At 64.3% G+C, this 20,660-nt stretch overlaps 6 protein-coding genes across 6 annotated transcripts; 3 read left to right on the top strand and 3 right to left on the bottom strand.

Moving 5' to 3' along the window:
- Window positions 1-324: 324 nt before the first annotated feature.
- On the top strand, window positions 325-1,388 carry EMIHUDRAFT_235994 (hypothetical protein; the record flags this gene model as incomplete). The annotated part of the gene is made up of 2 exons (XM_005779747.1): window positions 325-936; window positions 1,191-1,388. The coding sequence occupies 2 exons, from the start codon at window positions 325-327 to the stop codon at window positions 1,386-1,388; spliced, it is 810 nt and encodes a 269-aa protein (XP_005779804.1).
- Window positions 1,389-1,776: 388 nt separating this feature from the next.
- EMIHUDRAFT_468885 (hypothetical protein) lies at window positions 1,777-3,611 on the bottom strand (the record flags this gene model as incomplete). Its single annotated transcript, XM_005779746.1, has 3 exons — window positions 1,777-2,520; window positions 2,566-2,906; window positions 3,065-3,611. The coding sequence occupies 3 exons, from the start codon at window positions 3,609-3,611 to the stop codon at window positions 1,777-1,779; spliced, it is 1,632 nt and encodes a 543-aa protein (XP_005779803.1).
- Window positions 3,612-7,081: 3,470 nt separating this feature from the next.
- EMIHUDRAFT_235992 (hypothetical protein) lies at window positions 7,082-8,452 on the top strand (the record flags this gene model as incomplete). The annotated part of the gene is made up of 1 exon (XM_005779745.1): window positions 7,082-8,452. One exon carries the CDS (start codon window positions 7,082-7,084, stop codon window positions 8,450-8,452), a length of 1,371 nt encoding a protein of 456 aa, XP_005779802.1.
- A 247-nt stretch (window positions 8,453-8,699) lies between these two features.
- Window positions 8,700-9,795, bottom strand: EMIHUDRAFT_73363 (hypothetical protein; the record flags this gene model as incomplete). Its single annotated transcript, XM_005779744.1, has 2 exons — window positions 8,700-9,140; window positions 9,226-9,795. Coding segments are annotated over 2 exons (1,011 nt in total), but the record flags the coding sequence as incomplete, so codon positions are not given.
- A 2,056-nt stretch (window positions 9,796-11,851) lies between these two features.
- On the bottom strand, window positions 11,852-12,859 carry EMIHUDRAFT_114725 (hypothetical protein; the record flags this gene model as incomplete). Its single annotated transcript, XM_005779743.1, has 3 exons — window positions 11,852-11,958; window positions 12,094-12,490; window positions 12,620-12,859. The coding sequence occupies 3 exons, from the start codon at window positions 12,857-12,859 to the stop codon at window positions 11,852-11,854; spliced, it is 744 nt and encodes a 247-aa protein (XP_005779800.1).
- Window positions 12,860-13,120: 261 nt separating this feature from the next.
- Window positions 13,121-18,713, top strand: EMIHUDRAFT_457202 (Adenylosuccinate synthase). Its single transcript, XM_005779742.1, has 11 exons — window positions 13,121-13,595; window positions 13,732-13,793; window positions 13,861-13,957; window positions 14,166-14,221; window positions 14,311-14,435; window positions 15,386-15,436; window positions 16,164-16,287; window positions 16,452-16,484; window positions 16,623-16,713; window positions 17,487-17,955; window positions 18,003-18,713. Exons 1-11 carry the CDS (start codon window positions 13,160-13,162, stop codon window positions 18,361-18,363), a joined length of 1,905 nt encoding a protein of 634 aa, XP_005779799.1. The 5' UTR covers window positions 13,121-13,159; the 3' UTR covers window positions 18,364-18,713.
- Window positions 18,714-20,660: the final 1,947 nt, after the last annotated feature.

The raw sequence follows: 20,660 nt of genomic DNA, 5'->3' as shown, positions 1-20,660 counted from the left end.
CATTTTCAGCCAACGGGTCGGGCCCGAGGGCGCCAGGGCGACGCAATTTCGTCACGTTTGTGACACTTGGTCCGAAGTCGATCTTGCTTCATGCCACCGGCCGTCAGTCTGGGACTGCGCGCCGATCCTCCGGGCTGCTTTGGTCCAAAGGGTCTTCTTCCAATCTGCCAAACGGCAGGCGGCATTTCGGGCAACCTCGTACATGCTCGCAAGCAAGGGGGTACAGCGCGCCTTCTAAGAATCTCAGCCCTGTCCAAAAGCAAAAGCAATATTGGACGATGCTTCGCATCCTCTTCACAGCCGCTCTATCCCGAGAAGCCAACCATGGCTCTTAGCGTCATACGCCGTGCGAAATGGGCTGCGCCGCGGTTGCAACTCGGTTGCGACGGGATCGCGGCCTCGCTGGCACTCTCGCAGCCACTCGTCGCACGGGCCAGTGTGCCGCCGCGGGGCACGGGTCTTGCTGTGGGCGCCGCCCTTCTGGCCCTCGCCGTCAACGATCACGTGCGTCCAGCCGACAGCGCAAAGGCGCCCTCAGTCATCGACGAGGCCGACACCCTGTTCGAGGCGAACAGCTTCGCCGCACTTGCGTCTCTGCTGCGCACCGCGCTCGCTTCCCGACCGGACGATGCTGCGCTGCTGTGGAGGCTCGGGCGAGCGCTAAAGAAGTTGGCGGACGCCGAGAAGGCTGCGCCAGCGAAGCAGGCCCTGGTGGTGGAGGCGCTCGAGCTGGCGGATCGTGCCCTGGCGGCGGACGAGGCCTGCGCCCCGTGCCACAAGTGGTACGCGATCCTGCTCTCGGACGTTGGCGCCTTTGGCGGCACGACGGAAAAGATCAAGAACAGCTTCCGGATCGCCGAGCACTTCGAGAAGGCCGTCGCCCTCGCGCCGACGGACGCCACGAGTCGGCACCTGCTGGGCGTGTGGTGCTTCGAGGTGGCGAAGCTCTCGTGGATAGAGAAGAAGGCCGCCGCGGCTCTCTTCGCGGCCCCCCCGCAGGCCACCTACGAGCAGGCGCGGAGAAGCAGCTCGGGCCGCTCCCCGCTGCGCCCCTCGGCGCCACGTCGCCGGGCCGCGTCCCCCCCACGCACGCTCACGCACGCTCACGCACGCCCCGCCTCCCCCCAACCCGCCACCGCCGCACGCGACGGTGCCGCCGCACGCCCACGGTGCCGCCGCCGCGACCTCAGGCGCTTGATCACTTCGCCGCGGCCGAGCAGATGGACCCGGGCTTCTACCCGAAGAACCGGCTGATGCTAGCCCGCACCTGCCAGAAGCTGGGCCGCGACGGCGAGGCGAGAGAGTGGCGTGCGCGGTGCCTGCGGAGCGAGGCGCGCACGCCGGAGGACGCGGAGACGCTCGAGGAGGCGGAGAAGCTCAAGGTTTGACGCCGGAGCGCGGACACGGGCGGACGCGTCGGACGCGCCTAAGCGGCCTCGCCGACGACCAGGACCTCTCGCCACGGGCATCCTCACACAGAGCCACGACGGGCCATCGCTGTGTCGGCCCGCTCAGCCCCGCGCTCGCTCTCTTTTCTGTGCCGCGGACGGCGGTCCCATGGCAGCACCCAGAGCAGTTTATTTTTGTTAAATGCGGGGCTAGGCACCGAGGCCCCCGCCGTGGGCCCTGGTCTCGGAATACAAACTACGTGGTTTCTCTGGGTGAGATGTTCTCTTGTTGTATTTTACTGTGTGGCCCACGTGGCACCGGTACATGAGGGAGACTCTCCGAGACGCGAGAGACCGCGTCCCTCCAGGAGCGAGGACTACTCTATACTCACAGCAAGCTGGCCACCTTGGACTTTTTGCTCAGCGGCAGCGCGTGAAAGTCGGACGCCTGCCGGTCGGCGTGCAGGTAGATCCAGACCTTGCGCTCCGACTCGTAGGTGACGCACGGGTCTTGTTCTTGGTGGAGGCGGTCGAGCGCACCGCTGGCCACCTGCGAGATCTGCGCGTCGTTCACGCCGCCGATGAGGTACTGCGACTCCTTTAGCAACTCGCAGACGTCCGCACGCGAGCCCTCCCCTCCCGGCAGCCGCGCCGCCGCGTCGCGCACGAGCGCGAGTAGCGTGACGCTCGGAGGCCGCTCCGGCCGCAGGAGGAAGTGCTCGCGCGCCTTGCCGACCGCGGAGCTCTTCTTGCCGATGGGCGAGACCGAGGACTGGCTCCCATCGCGCAGCGTGTAGACCCACGCCTGGTTTGGGCTGCTGTACCGCATCGCCTCCTCCCGCTGAAAGAACGCGAGCTGCTCGGCGGAGCCGGGGGGCAGCGTCAGGGCAGCCTTCTGCGACCGGATGGGCGCGTGCAGCCCGCGCGCGCCGCCGGAGCCCGAGACCACTCCGCCGTGCTGCGAGACGAAGCGCTCGAAGTGCAGCACCTCCAGCCGCCGCAGCTCCGCGTCCGCGTGCTCGCCGGTCGGCCCCCTCCAGCGGTAGGACTGCGTGAGCTCGTCAAAATCGACGGCGGCGTCGGGCGGCGCCGCGCTGTCGCCGGCCTGCGTGCGCGCGGCATGCTCGTCCGCCTGTTCACAAGGCCTCCTTGTCCTGCGGCCGCCGTTTCTTTTGACAGGGCTCGCGGCGGCCAGCTCGTCTGCCGAGGTGGACATGAAGAGGAGGATCGAGCGGATGTACTGCTGCAGCGCCGTCCCCTTTGGCAGGAGCGCCACCTGCCCGCCCGCCTCCGCCTGCACCTGCACCTGTTTGCGCACGTACTCTGCCGGAGCAAACTCCTGCGGCACCGAAGAGATAGCGTCGCGCACGAGCCGCGCAAACTGCAGCTGCGGCGAGAAGCCGTCGGGCAGCGCGAGACCGCTCGCAGCAGCGAGCCCGCTCGCAGAGCTGGCCTCCGCCGGCGACGTGTCCGGCGCGGCCCTCTTGCGCCCCGCTGGAGGGGCCGGCTCGCCCTCGCCTAGACAAGACAGCCTGCCGGGCTCAGAGAGCGAGGTGGGAAGAGCGGCTCGGGCCTGCTGCTCACGAGGCCCTCGCTCACAGACTCGTCCGCCTCGCCCGGCAGTGGCGGAAGAGCCTCGGCGGCCCGGGGGAATGCGGCCTGGGGCGACGCGCCACTGTCGGACGCGAGCGAGGAGCCCCGCGCCGCCGCCGCCTCGGCCACTTGCTTTGACCCGCGGGCCGCCGGCGGCTGCTTGAGATTGCGGCGGACCAGCCCCCCGCCCTCCTTGGAGTAGACGAGCCAGTCGTCGGCCTTCTTCCGCTTCGTGGCGCGCGGAGGCTTTGGCTGCGGCGGCAGCCAGGTGCGCCGCAGCGTGTGCAGCCGCCTCACGAGGTCGTCGTGGTGAGCCGCGACAGCCTCGTCGTGCGCCCTGCGCGATTCCTCGCGCTCGGCCGCGGCGGCCGCGGTGAGAGCACCGGCGCGCAGCAGCTCCCACGCGCGCCCGACGGCGGAGCCAAAGCGAACCGGCGCGCACGAGAAGACGGTGTCGAGGGCGACCGCCCGCTCCGCCTCGTCGTCGCCGAAGGGGAGCAGGCCGCCGAGCCTCGCTCTGTCATCCGCGGTGAGCCTCTCCTCCCACGAAGCGCGGGAGACAACCTCGGCGAGCTCCTCCACGCTGACGTCGGCGAGCGTCGCCAGCGTGGTGTTCGGAAGAGTCGACATGTGTGTATCTGGGTTCGGCCAAGTTGAGGGTGAGGGAGGGACGCTGTCTTGCGTCCACTCACGTTGGTGTCCAGGCCGAGCCTGGGCCCGAGCTCCTACCCGGATAAGTGCTCTGTTGCCACTGGCTGGCCCCTCCCAGATAGGTAGCTTTAAGTATATTGTTGGCAAATCAAGACACAGAGCTCACACAGAATCAGATAGGTAGCTAGGTTGGTCTTGTTAAAAATTAAATATTCTTAGCTTCGCCCTTGCCTCCGACGCTAGAGACAGTCACCACGGATACATACGTCCGTGGGAGTGCCCCCCTCCCCCACCTGCCCTGCTTACACAGGATAGCATGCCCCGAGAACGGCGGCATTTGGCAGGGGTAACCTGGGAAGGAGGTTTGGTTGTGCTTTCTTTTTTGCTCTCGAGGGAATGTTCTCTCGACGCCACTGGCCTTCTGAGGTTTCGTACTGGTGACGTCCTTCTTGGCACTTCGGGCGTCGGTGTATATGGTGAATTCCCTCGGTTTTTTAATATGTTTATTTATTATTTTTTGGCTATATCATCGGACGTTGAGTGACACCTCCTCCAGTCCATCATCTATGCTGCCAACCCGAGCCGTCTGCCGCTCGAGGATCGAGTGGCCTCCGGATCGAATCGGCACCTTGACCCTTATAATTTTTTTCACACCTGAGCGGGCCCAATTTTGCTCAGATGCACCTCCGAATTCGAACTCACGTCATCACGCTTAGCGCTTGGTGTGTGTCCGTTTTTCGTCACGGGTGGTTGGTCTTGTTAAAAAGGGCCCAGCAACAGGACCTATTATTTTCGATTGTTCGATTCAGGGATCTTCACCAGAGTACCCGTTGTACACGTGACGGAGCCTGGGCTAGCCGCAGGCAGCTAGCCTCTGAGGAGGGCGTCCATAGACACCTCACTAGACCCCACACACGGTCTCGTCCGTGCCTCGCCGGCCGGAGAGATTGCTGGAGGTAGAGCAAGCCTGCTCTAGCCTCGCATGTCACTTCCTGTCGTCTGTTGTGTCGTTGTGCCCTTGTTTGTACTCTTGGCACCGTGGAGTGCTGGGGGGGGCGACAGGGAGGATATGGCCTTGAGTTATGTGTAAGCCGACTCAGGGTGCAGTCTTGGAGAACCCTGTCCACGCCTGAGGATTCTGCACTAGCGATTCTGCCACCCAAGACAGGATTCTGTATGCGGAGGCTCGAGAGGGATTCGTGTCCGTTTCTTCTGATTCTCACTCTCCTTTTCCGGTTCTGCCTACTCGATCTGATTCTGCCCGTCCCCTTTCCACGCACTCAGCCTCCGGGCAGGATTCCTCACCCAGCTTCCGTTTCTGCCTAATCGATCTGATTCTGTCCGTCCGATTCTCGCCTTATCAGATTCTGTCGCGCGGTTGCGGTTTCTGCCTCCGGATGCCGGAAAGGCGGTTTTCCCCTCTGCCCGCCGATTTCTTGGCAACCCGGCCGGACTCTCGTTTCCTGATTCCTGTTTTTGCCCGTCGAGGGGCGGTAGCCCGGCGGCCGGCCATCTGGGCATGCTCACTCAACCAATCACGTTCATGTGTACGCGCCGTATCCTCCGCGCCACCCACTTTGCCATCGAAGTGCGCTCCGCGCTCCGCACAGTACAGTCACTTTTGAACGGCGGCTCATCACACGTGCGTCAGAGATCTCATGGGCGGTGGCATGGTGGAGCCAGAGCAGTGCGCGGCCGATCTTAATTCTGGGCAGGCGGCCTCCCATTCCCGCGGGCGCTTGGTCCCGGGGTTTGAACGGCATGCCGGCGTCAGATGCAGCTTGGCGCCGGCCTGCGGCGACCCCGCAAGCGGTCGTTGGTGCTGCTCAGCGATGCTCACAGCGGCACGTGCTCTTTTGCTGTGGGGAGTGCTGTCTGATTGGGTCTCCAAGCCCGCGGGCTCGAAAGCACCCGCCAGCTAGGCAGCTCCGCGGCGGTGTGGGTGTAGAACGGGTAGGCTGCTGTCTCGTGTCTCGGTGCTCGTACTAAGTCAATGGGAGGAGTGCTTCAATTTCTTCTTCTTATACGCCCAGCTCAAAAGCACACACGCATCACGACGCCTAGACAGGCGAGACGCGGCGACAGCCGCGGCGAGCTCGTTTTAGAAGCGAGCCGCTCGCGGCGAGCAGTTTTAGAAAAAGGGAAAAGGGGGAGGGTTAGTTTGAACCCGAGCCGAGCTTCGCTCGGCTCCCCCCCGCGCGGGAGCGCCCCCCCCCCCCCCCTCTCCTCGGGGGGGCGGGCAGAGCCCGCACCACACACTGCGCCTTTGCGGACGCCGGACCGAGGCCTAAGCGCTGAGTGCGCTGACGTGAGGCTAGAGCGCCAGAGAGACCCGCGCCTGAGCATGCTGCCGCGGGCGAAGTTTGAGTGAGCTGTGTGAAGCCCCGCGCACACGCAATATCGGCTCAGGAGTTCGGAGAGTCAGGCCAACATAGGATCCCGCCGAAATGCGTAACTCCGAGGAATCAGGAATCAGGAATCAGGAATCAGGAATCAGAATCCCGGTCAAAATGTTGGAATCAGGAATCAGGAATCAGGAATCAGGAATCAGAATCCCGGTCAAAATGTGGGCGATCCGACAAATCAGGAATCAGGAATCAGGAATCAAATGGAGCATCAAGAATAGGAAGAGAGACAGGAGAATCGGGAGGGGGGAGCAGAATCAGGAATTGGCTCTGGCTGCCCTAGAGAATCGGAAAGGAAGCGGAGGAAACGAGAATGGAGAATCAGGAAGCTGAAAGCGGGGCCAAGATGGGAGAGTCTGGGGAGAGAATCAGAATATCTGAGCAGAAGAGGAACCTGGGAAGGGGAATCTAGTGAGAGGTAGAATAGCAAGAATCCTTGTGTAGTAGAGCAGAATAGGAAAGGCAGAATCCTTAGGCGCGGACAGACTTCTCCATTACTCTCAGGGTGTGTGGCAGCCCGCTGGCTGTGTGTCTTGTGAGCTTGTTTGTGTCTGTGTGTCGCTCGTGCGTGCCGTCATCATCTGTCCAGCGTCCACCCATACCGCGTTGGTGTCCAGTCCGAGCCTGGCTGTTCTTCACCTTTCTACCTACCTATCTGTCTTGCGTCCACTCACGTTGGTGTCCAGTCCGAGCCTGGGCCCGAGCTCCTACCCGGATAAGTGCTCTGTTGCCACTGGCTGGCAGCCCCTCCCAGATAGGTAGCTTTAAGTATATTGTTGGCAAATCAAGACACAGAGCTCACACAGAATCAGATAGGTAGCTAGGTTGGTCTTGTTAAAAAGGGCCCAGCAACAGGACCCACTATTTTCGATTGTTCGATTGGCACCAGACACCCGGAGGAGCCGGAACCCTGGCTGTCCCGAAGTCAACATCTTTCCCCCCTTTACCAACTTGCGCGCGTCCGCCCCCCCCTCGCCCGCTCACCAGGGATCTTCACCAGAGTACCCGTCGTACACGTGACGGAGCCAGTCTCTCCCGTGACCGATGCCCGCCTCATCGGAGCCGCTCCTTCCTCCGTCTGGGACGTCCGACTGGGGCACCGGCCGCCGCCTCATTGTCGTCGTGTCTGCCGTGCTGTGTTGCCTCTTCAACGCCGGCCTCGCGTTTGGCTTCTCGGCCCTCCTGCCGGTGCTCATCGACAGCGGCGCATTCCACGACGTGTGCTCATCATCCAGCGCCGGCGGCGCCACCTGTCCCGAGCAGCTCGCCGCGCTCACCGGAATGTTTACGCTGGCCACGTCCCTGCTGAACGTGTTTGCCCTCCCGTCGGGAGCGCTGCTCGACTGCCTTGGCCCGAAGAGGACCGCGGGATGCCTGCTGCTGTGCTCGGCCGCGGGCTGCATGCTCTTCGCGCAGGGAGGAGACGGCTCTCAAGGGCACATCGCCTTTTATGGCGGGTTTCTGCTCTTCGCCATCAGTGGCCCCTCCATGTTCAACTGCACCCTTTCCTTTTCGAATTTCTTCCCGAAGCGGAAGGGGCTCATCTGCGCCTGCTTGGTTGGCTGCTTTGACGCGTCGTCCTCCATCTTTGTCGGACTCGCGAGCTTCATCAGCGGCGGCGCCACCATCAGAACCGTCTTCCAGAGCTACGCCGCCTGTCCCGCGATCTTTGCCCTCCTCGCCCTCTCCCTCTGGCCCGCCGCGCCAGTCTCGGCGCCCTTTGAAGCCGTCGCCTCGACCGACGCGCCGATCGGGTCCGACCTCTCACGCCGGGGCGTGAGGGCGCAGATGCTGACCCTGGAGTTTGTCCTCTTGACCCTCACCGTCTGCGTGACGATGATTTGCATCAACTTTTTCATAGCCACATCCTTGTCGCAGATGACCGAGGCGAACCCGGACGCGGCAATTCAGCTGACAAAGGCCTTCTCGATCATCCTCCCCTGCGGAGCTATCGTCTACACGCCGGTGATTGGAAGCCTCGTGGACCGCATCGGCCCCACCAAAGGATTCGTCGTGCTGTGGTTTGCTTACCTGGCCTTCCAGCTGCTCCTGGCCATCCATGCGGCCACCGGGTACACCGACGCGGCCTACGCCGCCTTTGTGATCTTCGCCTACTGCCGGCCGCTCTTCTACACCCTCGGTGCGAGCTTCACCGGCGAGGTTTTCGGATTTGGGAACTTTGGTACCCTCTACGGCACGGTCAACACCATTGCGGGCTTGACCAACACCCTCATGCAGCCGCTGAGCGGCATCGCGACCACGCAAGGCTTTGGGGTGGCGAACAGCATCGTATCTGCGGCGTTCGTGGTCACGGCCGCGCTGCCTGCTTACTGCCTCTGCCGGGGCTCCGCCACCCAGGGAGTGCGGGCGTCGCTAACCGCCAGGGCCCATAGCGTCGATCTGGTCCACGAGTGAGACTGAGGTCGGAGCTCCCGCCCGCGCGGCTGACGGCAGGGGTCGGTTTTTGCAGGGTTCACAGGGGCGAGCGTGCGCGTGCGTCAGCGCGGGGGGCACACCCGCACCCCGCGCGCAGCTGTGCCAACCAACCTCACTTCTCGGAAGTCGGATGACGGATCGGTCACAGAGAGCCGCAAGTCGCGGTGTTGTGGTGCGATGACCCAAAACACACATTGTACAGAGTTTACACAAATAGCCGGCTCGCCTACTTCTCCCGGTGCGCGTACTTTGCGGTGCTGTCAAAGCCATTTGCAAGGAGCGAGGCGACGGACTGTTGCACCATCTCCTTCGTCGACCTGTACTTGATGCCAAGCAGCCGCTCGGACGGGGACGCGTCGTACAGAACCGGATTGGGCGGCGACTGCGCCATCACTGGCGGGCCAAGGACTGCGCTGACTGAGGTCGGCACGTTGGCCTTCATGCCGGCCGGCAGCGCCTCCCTCACGGCGTCGGCAATCTCCGCCTGGTGGGGCGTGGCGCCGATGAGCAGAAACCGCTCGCCCCACCCGCTGCCCGTCGTAATGGCCGCCACGTGCGCCTCCGCCACGTCCCGCACGTCGACGATGCTCTTGCAGCTGTTGTCGAGCTGGGAGAGGCTGCCGTCCATCATGCCGACGATGGTGTTTTGCGATGTGTTGAGGTGCGGCTGGCCTAAGGTAAGGTAAGGTAAGGTAAGGTAAGATAAGGCCCAGCAGGACCGGCCCAAACCGATGCGGCTGGCCTCGCAGGACCGGCCCAAAGATGAGCGTCGGGTTGAGGACGCAGAGGTCGAGCGAGCTCGCCCTGCTCACCTCCCAGGCCACGCGCTCCGCGGCGGTCTTGCTCAGGCAATACCAGTTCTCCTTCTCCCGCACCAGCCCCTCCGACGTCCAGTCGGCGCTGCTCCAGACGTGATCGTCGGCGACGGTGCCGTACGAGACGTAGACGGCGGCGGTGGACGAGGTGAGCACGACCTTGCGGACTCCCGCCCGGACGCACGCGTCGAGGACGTTCCGCGTGCCCTCAACGGCGGGCTTCACGAGCGCATCCTCGGTGCCGTTGGCAAAGAAGAAGGGAGAGGCGGTGTGCATACACACGTCGCATGAGGCCATCGCCGCGTCGAACGCGCCCGGCGTTAGCAGATCGACGCCGTCGAAGATAACGAGCCGCTCAGAGCCGGGGAGCGCCTTGAGATACGCGGCCTTCTCCTTGCTGCGGACGGTCGCGTGGACAACGAAGCCTTGCTCGAGGAGCAGCTTGGCGCACCAGGAACCGAGAAAGCCAGACGCTCCGGTGAGGCAGACCTTTTGCGGCATCGGAGAGCGCCAGGGAAGAATTCTTGCCAACGCCTCCAAGTGCTCCAAGTGCACAGCCTCTACACAGCACACTGGCACGACAAGGGCGCGGACTGGCGCGGACTGGGTTCCAACTTTTTGCGGGGTATGGTATGGTACACTCGCGGCCCAAAGGGTGGGGGGGTATGGTCCTGACCGCCCATCCCCGGTCTCCGGGAGGCTGGGTCTGTCAGCAGGCGGGGGGGGTATGGTCTCGAGGTGGGTTGCGCGAGGCTACCATACCATACCCCGCAAAAAGTCCGAACCCTGGCAACACGAGAAAAAGAATCTTACAAGCAAAAGAATTTAAATACCCGAACTTCACAGAAAAAGACGTCCTCCCATCCCTCTCTTGGGTTGTCCGTTTTCTTTCTTTCTTTTTACAAGCGGGTCGCACGACACGATTCACGCGACAGGCGAGGCGCGAGAAAAAGAATTAAATGCGGAAAGGAAGATTCTTGAAAAAAGGGGGGGGGGGGAGGCGATATAACCCAACGCCGCCGCCCTCGCCCGGGGAGTCGGACACGGGATCGCCACCCGTGGAGTCAACGGGATCAGACAGGGAAGGCGAGACGGCGGCGAAGCCGCGGTCGAAGAAGTATAAGAGGGGAAGGCGGGCTTCGCAGCCGACGCCTAACCGTCGGAAAGCGAACAGGAGGGAGGACCGGGAGGAGAGGGGAGCCCCTTCGAATGGGGGGTGGGGAGATCGGGCGAAGGGGCCCTGAGTGACGATGTCGGGTGAGAGTTACGTCGTGCTTGTGCCTGGTGTTTACTAGCTCCGAGTAGAGGGGGCGTTCCGCCGCTAGGGGACACCCAAAGCGCAGAACTAACCCTCGGAGAACCGTGTTTACTTTATGGCCCTTTCCCTGCGAACGCGCACCCCCGCCCCTAGCTAGGGGTCAGGGCTCTCTAGCCCGTAGCCCGATCCCGATCATCCGGCCCGCTGGGTGCGCTTCTTAGCTCCCCGGCCCTGGATGTGAGGTTACTGACTGCACTCCAAGTGCTCCAAGTGAAATCAAGCATGTCTCACAGCACACTCTGGCACGACAAGGGCGCGGATACTGGCACCCACGAGAAAAAAGAAGCACCTCTTACCTAGGTGATGGAGACCGTCGAGATGGCGAGGAGGGGGAAGGCGAGGGGGTGGCGGATAGCGCGTGCTGGGGCGGGCACGCCGGGCAGGGAGGGTGCGGGCGTGCGGCACGTGCGGCCTTGCGCCAAGTCGGTGCAGGTAAAACTCCAGCGGGAGCCAGAAAGTGCAACAGAGACAGCGTGGCAGCTGGGTACGGTGTGTATTTTTCAGTTTGCCCGACGGGTGGCTCGTGCCCAGTCGTCCCTGGTGGCGGGCCGGTGGGCAGTGGCGGCAGCTGCTGCGGTGGCGGCCGCAGCACTGGTGGCGGCGGCCGCATGGCAGGCGCTGAGCCTGCGGGCGGATTGGCGTGTTGGGCTGGCGCTGGACCGCGATCAGAGCTGATACCATGTGACGGCGGAGTTGACGCCTCCGACGGTCGTAGCGGCGTGGCTGAGGGCGGCGGTGGAGGCGCCCGATAGCGCGGTGAGGATGGTCTCATGGGTCTAGCAAACCATAGACGACACCAAGAGAACGCGAGGTAAAACCCGACGGCTATGGATGGTAAAAGGCGGCGGTAAAACCCATCCACACGGGTTTCGGTGGGTTGGATGGGAGGTAGAATGTCTACCTACCGCACAGTTTACGAAGAAAGAAACCGAAAACGTAACTGCTAACGCTGCTCTCTCTCCATGTAACCCCCGTTCCTAGGGATCCATCGCTGAGTTCGTCGTATTGAGCACTGAGCGCTCGTGACCTAGCCCCGTGACGGGCTCTTCCGGCCGATTCCTTCTGGCAAGGGACCCCACGATTGTCTCGCCCTCCCTCACAGGGGGGGCGGTGGGTGGCGGGCAGCGGTGGCGGTTGCCCCTCTCCCTCCCAATAAGTCAGATTGCAGTCTATACTACCAGGTACCTATCTCTCTTTGCCTCGCGCGTGGTCTCCCTCGGGGGCTCTCGCGCGGGCGACTTCTCTCTAGTCGCCGGGGAAGGGGACGGTGGCCAGCAGCTTGTGCACCGCGCTCATGTCCATGAGCGCTTGGCCCAGCCGAAAGAACTCCGCCTTCGATATTTTCCCGTCGCCTGCCCGGGGACGGCGCTCGGGGATCGGCGGGGGCAGTAGGTAGGGGTGAGCGGGCTGAAGGAGGTGTGCACGAGACAGGCCGGAGCACGTGAAGCACTTGGAGTAGCAGAGACTCTGTACTACGCGTGGCGCACCGTCGGCGTCCATCGCCTTCATGAACTTGGAGGTGAGCTCTTGCGCGCTGACCGTACGGCCGAAGCCGCCTCCCACGTCGCCTTGCCCGACACACATCAGCCTCGCGTTGGCGTCCTGCGGCTTGAGGCCGCCGATGCCCTGGAGCACCTTGACCCAGGAGAGCAGCTCGCTTCTCTCAATGTAGCCGCTGTGGTTGAGGTCGAGGGCGCGGAAGGCGAACTCCTTGGTCGCGTCCTCGGACAGCGAGTCGCGCGATGCCTTGATCAGAGCGACTCCGCTCGCAAACTCCGAGAAGGAGATGGTGCCCGACGCGTCGTGATCGAGGACGGCAAAGAGAATGTTGGCAATCGTCTTGAGCTCCCGCCACCGCGAGCCCTTGCCGACGTGGCTCTCGAGCTGCGCGCGCGTGAGATAAGTGCCTACAGTGTGTACTACAGACGGCCCGCTCTGCACTTTGGTGAGTACTCCAGGGGGACCCGTGACGTGGCAGGCGTGCTACCCAATATGCGCGCCTTGGTTGCCCACCATCTGCTTGAAGAGCTTTTCGTAAAATGCGAGCGACTCCTCGCAGAGGGGCAGCCGGGCGGCCCAATCATCCTCCGCAGCGGCGTCGCACGAGGCGCTGACGGCCGCGGTGGACACTCCGAGTCCGGCGGTCAAGGCGAGGCGCCGCCACGCGAAGCCCCCGAGGCGCGCGGTCTGGGCGCGCCTCGCCAACGTCGGCCTGATCGCGAGGGCCCGACCGAGTCCCAACCGCAGCAGCATAAACACGTCGCGCCCCCCAGAGAGGATCGAACCGCCCGCCGGATTTGCCATGCTTCGCATCTATTCGCCGATTCTATTGCAATATACACAACCCACTCTACTCTCCCTCTCCTCCCCGTAAGCTAAAAGTAAAATTCGAATTTTCTTTTTGCGTGCCTAGTAAAAGAAAGAAAGAAAGAAAACGGACAACCCAAGGGAGGGATGGGAGGACGTCGTGCGAGGAGCATCGCAAAATTCTTTTGCGAGCTCACAGTGCAGTTGCCGACAACCTTGAAACCGTGGTGCAGTCGGCCCAGCTCCATGAGCCGACTCCTCGACCTCGCCACCGGCGCGGCGCTCGGTGCTCTCGGGCTCGCTCTGATCGTCACGCTCAATGAGCGGCTCGAGGAGGAGACCCGGCGGTTGTGGCGCCGCGGCCTTCTCGCCGCTTCTCGAGCCGCTCGCTCGACGCTCACGTACGACCAGGAGGACGAGCACGGCGACGAGCAGGAGTTCAGCATGAGCAAATCGCCCGGCACGCCCGGCTCGCGCGCGGCGAGCGGCGCACGAAAGTGCCAGCTTGGCGTGGGTTACAACAAGCAGCTCGCCGACGAGCGGCGGCAAATCTACGCCCTGCTGGAGAACCTGCCTCGGCTGCCCGAGCTGGACTACGTGCCGACGGCCAAGTACGAGGAGGCTCCGATTGAGGAGGTGCTGCACCCGCTCATCGCCGAAGCGTCCGTCATCATCGTCGCCGGTGCTCCCGGCCAGCCCTCCGCCGACCCATCCCCTCTCTCCATCACCCTCGACCCTCTCTCCACCCATCGACCCTCTCTCCCACACACTCGCGGCCCTGGTGTCGCGGCGCACACGCCCCTCCGGTGCGCAAACAGGCGCCTACTTTGGGGACGAGGGCAAGGGCAAGACGGTCGACGCGATCGCGCGGCACCCCGAGGTCGACTTCCTGGACACTTCCTAGACGGCGCGTCGACACTTCCTAGACACTGCCTAGGCACCCCGAGGTGAAGGTCGTCGCGCGCGTCAACTCGGGCGAGAATGCGGGGCACACCGTCTTTGGCGAGACCGGCCACAAGTACGACTTCCACCTTTGCCCGTCGGGTCTGCGGCAAGGTAAACATGATCGCTGTGAACGGCGTCTCTTCACACCTGCAGCTGTGAACAGGCCTCCTCACGCGCGGCAAGGTAAACATGATCGCTGTGAACGGCGTCTCTTCACACCTGCAGCTGTGAACAGGCCTCCTCACGCCCGGCAAGGTAAACATGATCGCTGTGAACGGCGTCTCTTCACACCTGCAGCTGTGAACAGGCCTCCTCACGCCCGGCAAGGTAAACATGATCGGGCCAGAGTGCGTGATGGACCCGGCGCGCCGCTGCACACCACGGCGCACGTGAACGCTCTGGCGCAGACTCGCCGCCTCTGACGGCTCGCCGCCGCGGCACACACGCCGCAGGTCTCCTTCATGGAGCGGGAGGTGTCGCAGCTGGTGCGCACCGGAGTGAGCTACAAGGAGCGGCTCTTCATCGGGAACGTCCACCTCGTCTGCCCGCACCACAAGCTGCTCGACCTGATTGGCTCGTGGGATGCGCCCAACCGCTCCACGCTGCAGGCGCTCGCCGCCACCGCCACCGCCACTGCCACCGCCACCGCCTCGCCCTCGCCCCCGCCCCCGCCCTCGCCCTCGCCACCGCCGCCGCCGCCACCGGTCCCGGCCCGCCTCTTCGCTGCCCAGGGCATGGGCCCGGTGCACGCATCCCCTACCCCCACGGTACCCGAACCCACCTGCCCAGGGCATGGGCCCGGTGCACGCATCCCCTACCCCCACGGTACCCGAACCCACCTGCCCAGGGCATGGGCCCGGTGCACGCATCCCCTACCCCCACGGTACCCGAACCCACCTGCCCAGGGCATGGGCCCGGTGCACGCATCCCCTACCCCCACGGTACCCGAACCCACCTGCCCAGGGCATGGGCCCGGTGCACGCATCCCCTACCCCCACGGTACCCGAACCCACCTGCCCAGGGCATGGGCCCGGTGCACGCATCCCCTACCCCCACGGTACCCGAACCCACCTGCCCAGGGCATGGGCCCGGTGCACGCATCCCCTACCCCCACGGTACCCGAACCCACCTGCCCAGGGCATGGGCCCGGTGCACGCATCCCCTACCCCCACGGTACCCGAACCCACCTGCCCAGGGCATGGGCCCGGTGCACGCGTCGAAGGCATCGCGGCGCGGCTTGCGGCTCGACCACTCTAGAAGCTGGACACGGAGTCTTGGACTCCGACCAGCGCTCGAGAGGACACGTACTCCGCTGTACTCGCCCGTCTTTCGCTGTACTCACCGTACTCGTACCCCTCGTATCACACGCGGTGCTCGGAATGCGCTGCACGAGACCGCACACTCCCGCCCTCCATGTCGGCGTCTTCAGCACGGTAGGCTCGGTCAGCTCTCCCATCTCTGCGACCACACCACCCTCGGGACTGAACCCACACTGGGTTCGAGACTCTGGAGGTATGGGACACGCAGGCTCGACCACCTGTTCAACGGCCGCGAGGGGCAGCAGGGCTCGCGCGCGCGGTGCGACCCGCCCATCTCTCCGCCAGATCTCGGCTGTACCTCGGCTTACTCTCCGCCACCTCTCCGCCACCTCTCGCGGCCTCTGGTACTGGCTCCAGCTCTCGGCTATCTCTCGGCCGGACTCTGTGGGTTCCAAACCTGTGGGGGGTGCGGGACCCCGGGTATTCACGGCAGGGCAGGGCGGGCAGGGCAGGGCAGGGCAGTGCGGGTTTCACACCCGGGGCAGGTAGGGGATCGGGCAGGGCAGGGCAGGGCAGTGTGGGTTTATATGCGGGGCAGGTAGGGGATCGGGGCAGGGCAGGGCAGGGCAGGGCAGGGCAGTGTGGGTTTCACACCCGGGGCAGGTAGGGGATCGGGCAGGGCAGGGCAGGGCAGGGCAGGGCAGTGCGGGTTTCACACCCGGGGCAGGTAGGGGATCGGGCAGGGCAGGGCAGGGCAGGGCAGGGCAGTGTGGGTTTCACACCCGGGGCAGGTAGGGGATCGGGACAGGGCAGGGCAGGGCAGTGTGGGTTTCACACCCGGGGCAGGTAGGGGATCGGGGCAGGACAGGGCAGGGCAGGGCAGGGCAGTGCGGGTTTCACACCCGGGGCAGGTAGGGGATCGGGCAGGGCAGGGCAGGGCAGGGCAGGGCAGTGCGGGTTTCACACCCGGGGCAGGTAGGGGATCGGGGCAGGGCAGTCGTGCGGCGTTGTGCGGCCGGGGCAGTGCGGCGGGTCATAATTTGCAGGGATCTCAACCGGCGCAGGCTCGAGCGCGACATGGGCGAGTACTGGGGCGCGCTTTCGTCGAAGAGCATCACCGAGGAGGAGCTGCACGAGAAGGCAAAGGCGAACTCGAAGATCCAGCCGCATGTGCTCGGCTTCATCGCGGCGCGCGACAAGGCGGAGCTGGAGACCCAAGACAGCCGAGAGACAGCAGAGAGGCAGCAGAGAGGCAGCCGAGAGACAGCCGAGAGACAGCCGAGAGACAGCCGAGAGACCGCCTCACCCTCACGCTGGCGCCGCACACACCGCAGGCGCAGTACGTGCTCGACCTCTTCGACCGCTACGTCGTCCACAACGCAGACTTCCCGCCCTGCTGTGAACGGCGTCTCTTCACACCTCGTTGCTGTGAACAGGTCGTCCACAACGCAGACTTCCCGCCCTGCTGTGAACGGCGTCTCTTCACACCTCGTTGCTGTGAACAGGTCGTCCACAACGCAGACTTCCCGCCCTGCGCCGACGTCTCCTTCCTGCTGCGGCAGACGCTCTCGAGCGGAGGCAAGGCGCTGCTCGAGGGTCCGCTGTGAACGGCGTCTCTTCACACCTCGTTGCTGTGAACAGGCAAGGCGCTGCTCGAGGGTCCGCTGTGAACGGCGTCTCTTCACACCTCGTTGCTGTGAACAGGCAAGGCACTGCTCGAGGGTCCACTGTGAACGGCGTCTCTTCACACCTCGTTGCTGTGAACAGGCAAGGTGCTGCTCGAGGGTCCGCAGTCATACTTCCTCTCCAACGCGGCGGAGAAGTTTTGGGACTCGGGCACGCCAGCCTAGCAGCGGAACACGGATTCATGTACCCCAACCAGCGCTCGAGAGGGCGCGTACTCCGCTGTCTTCGACCGTATTCCGCTGCATTTCCCTGCATTCGCACCCCTCGTCTTCACGCGGTGCTCTCAATACGCTGCGCAATACCGTCTTCCCGCCCTGAGGTTGGCGTGTTTACAACGCAGGCACGTCGGCTAACACGGACGCCGCGGGCATGCTCTGCGCGGCGCGCGTCAACATCGGGTCGCCGTCGCTCAGCCCTCTCGCCATCAACATCCACAAGACGCCTGGCCCGCACTTTAGATGCGGAAGCCGCGAGACGCTTCCGCGACACTTCTTCCGAGGCGCTTCCGAGACGCTCTTCCGAGACGCTCTTCCGAGGCTCTTCCGAGACGCTCTCGCCGCATGCGGAAGCAACACGCACCCCCTCTGCACGGCGTTCCCACAGAGACGTCGCGGGCCCCGGGACGCCGCAGCCGTCCTCACCGCCCCCCCCCCCCCCCTCCCTTTTCCCGCACGCCGCCGCAGGCTCGTCGCGAGTCGGCTCCGGCGCGAACCCGTGCGCGCTCGTGCCGCAGCACTACTTTGCGGCCACCGACTCGACAAAGGAGGACTTTGAGGCGATGCAGATCGACTGGCGCGACGTGTGCGTGCAGTACTTTGGCTCCATCGGCGCGAACGGCCTGCTGCGGCCCGGCGCTTTCACCAACCACACTGGCACGTACGACTTGGGTGTCGCCATGGCCGCCGCCTCGTGCGTGCACCCGTCGCACCGCGAGTTTGGCGTCACGTCGGGCCGGCCTCGCGTGGTCGGCTTCTTCGACTGCGTCGCGCACGCGGAGCTCATGCAGGCGCAGGGGCCGTACTGCTCCATCTCCGCCTTTGACCGCGCGGACGACTACGACACGTACGCCGTCTGCGTCGCGTACGTGTACGTCCACCCCGAGGGAACGCCCCTCTCCTCGAACGGGCGCCTCTTCCGGAGCGGCGACATCCTGTACATTATTAATTAATAACTAATCATTAATAATTAATGATTGATAGGCGCCTCTTCCGCAACGGCGACATCATCCGCGCGGGCGAGCAGCTGCCGACGCAGCAGGTGCTCGCGCACTGCCAGCCGGTCCTCAAGAAGGTCGACGGCTGGCGCGAGACGCCGATCTTCGCGCGCTCCGAGTGGTGGCTCGCGCAGCAGCACCCGGTGGCGCTTCCCGAGAATGTGTGCAAGCTGCTCGACATCATCGAGCACTTCACCAAGACGGTGATCCTCTCGATCGGCAACGGCCCGCGCGGCGACGAGATCATCTACCTGCGCCGCCTCGCCACCCGCGCGTGGGCGACCCCGTCCAAGGCGAGCCGCCGGCCGAGCGCGTCGCTCGAGGAGGCGCTGAGAAGTCGCGCCTAGCTGCTCTCCTCCGCTCCTCGTTCGGCGGCTCGCCGAGCTCAGGAAGCTCGCCCCGACTCTGCGGACCAGCTGGCAGATGGCGGGGAGAGCGCGTAGGCGGGGCTCGACATCTAAGGTCGCCAGTAGTGGCCGGCCCTTTTCTACGGCTTTTGGGGCCCTGTTGTTTGCTCCGTGGGGAGAGTCGCAATGGGGAGGGAGGAAAACTTGCTCCTTCCTCTGAGTATTATGTATTGTATTGCATGTCTCGGTTGTCGCGCGTGGCTGGGAGAGGTGCGTCGTGCGTGCTGGACCTTCTCGCCTTCGGCGCGCGGCGTTCACGCTTTTTGTGTGTTTACTGCTCGGTCCAGACTACTCCTCCTCAGCTCCGCCTGCTGCTGCGTGCTGGGCGGTGGGCGACGGCATCGGCAAGCCCCACATTGCACATACGCAAGCTCTGAAGCTCTCGGCCGCTCGCGGGCGAACAGGTGATAGAGCGCTGAGACCTGAGAGTTGAGACGTCCCTGTCAACTCTGAGAGTCTAGACGAGCCGCGTCTGCTGTGTGTGCTGAGAGCTGAGTGCTCTGTGACTGTAGCACTTGGAGCACTTGGAGAGTGCAGTGTCCAGTGACTGCGTGTTTGTCGTGTGTGTTCTTTGTATATATGATTATATGACACATTCCGGGGGGTTCCTGCCTGCTGTGCCACAATAGAGAGACCGCGCACGTATAAAAATACTCTCCGGGACTGGCGCGCGAGACTGCGACGATTCACAGCAACGCGTAGCTCAAGCTGAACCCTGCGCGGGGCCTGGCCCACGACAGCGATCGGTCCCGACTGTCCGACAGGTCCGCATCTGCGCTCTCCGACCCCCTCGCTCCGTCATCCGAGGCGCTGGGTTCTATCGCTCGCCTCATCCAGCCGCCTCAGTCTGCACCGCCGCGAGTGGGTCGCTGAGCCGGGACGGCCGTTTGGGCGCCGGGCACTGCACTTGCAGGCTGTGCGCTTCAAAGGCCGCCGCGTCGCCTGGCGGGGTGCACACCGCCCGCGGGGCTGAGCCGGCCGGCCCGGACAGCGAAAACGATCCGAGCGAGGAGGAGAGGGAGGCAGCCGAGGCGCAGGTGCCCTGCACTGAAGAGCCGAGCATCGACTTCAGTGAGATGAAGGGTCCGAGGGAGGAGTTGCCCGAGGAGCGTGACGGCGGTGGGGGTGTGCGGCTCGCGGCGCGCGACGCGGGGCGCGAGAGCAGGCTCACGCCCCCGCGCGGCGATTGCGGCCGCGATAAGTCCTTGGCGAGAGCCTTCAGCTTTAAGTTCCGCACCTCCGCCTCCTCCGGACCGTCAGGCGACTGCTGGGCGTCGGGCGAGACCCCGGCGTCTGGGGACCAGCTGCGTGGTCGCTTCCTCCACTGCTGACCCTGCGCAGCTCCCTGGTTTTGAGAGCACCAATCAGTGAGAGAGATGAAGCCCAACGCGGCGGCAGTGCTCGAATCGTCGCCGCGCCGCACGTGAAGCTTGCACCTCTCCGCGCCCGCCACCGATGGCGGCGGCGCCATGAGATCCGAAGGAGGAAGACTGAACCGCTTTGCATCAAGCGTCACCGCCGACTGCGGCTGGTGGCGCGGGCTGCGACGCACGAAGGGACCCGACCGCGTACTTGGCGGGGGAGAGGCCGAATATCCCGACGTGCCAAGCATTGGACCGATCAGGAGACATGGGCCCGCGTCCTGATGACAACTTCGGCTTCCTCGGCCGCAGAACTTGTAACCGAACCGGGAGGGTTGATCGAGATCACGCTGTTGGCCGGGGAATATGGCAGTTGGGTGCCCTTGGTTTCCTTCGACAAACACTTGGCGTCCCGATCCCACGCCCCCCTCCCCCCCGGTTCATACATACGATGGCGCACGTGTCGTGAAGTTCGCGACCGGTGAGAATTCTCCTCCAAATAACTACACCGCGATTTTTTTCGAAACAGCCTGTCAGCTCCCGGCTGCTGCTCCTGGAGTCCTGCTGCTATCTGCAAACACGTGTGCACTGCAAACACCGGCCTATGCACGTCGCGTTGTTGTTTCACACTCACCGCACACCGCTCACCGGAGCACTTGGAGAGAGAGATTTTTTGAAAACCAACAAGAAATCACGACCCCCACAGTGGGGAGCGACCCTTTCGACGGGACGGCAAGGCAGATTCAACGAACGGGGGTCAATGCGTTGTCGGCTCCCGCTGCTCACTGACCGGGGAGTGACCCTTTCGACGACTACGCACATGTCACAGCGCTCGACTACGCACATGTCACTTTGGTCGTGCCGCTTCGGCCGATG

The sequence above is a fragment of the Emiliania huxleyi genome, assembly GCF_000372725.1.
Source record: "Emiliania huxleyi CCMP1516 unplaced genomic scaffold EMIHUscaffold_228, whole genome shotgun sequence".
Classification (NCBI taxonomy): domain Eukaryota; phylum Haptophyta; order Isochrysidales; family Noelaerhabdaceae; genus Emiliania; species Emiliania huxleyi.
Note: the sequence above shows the minus strand (reverse complement) of the source record. Positions and strands in the feature narration are given on the sequence as shown.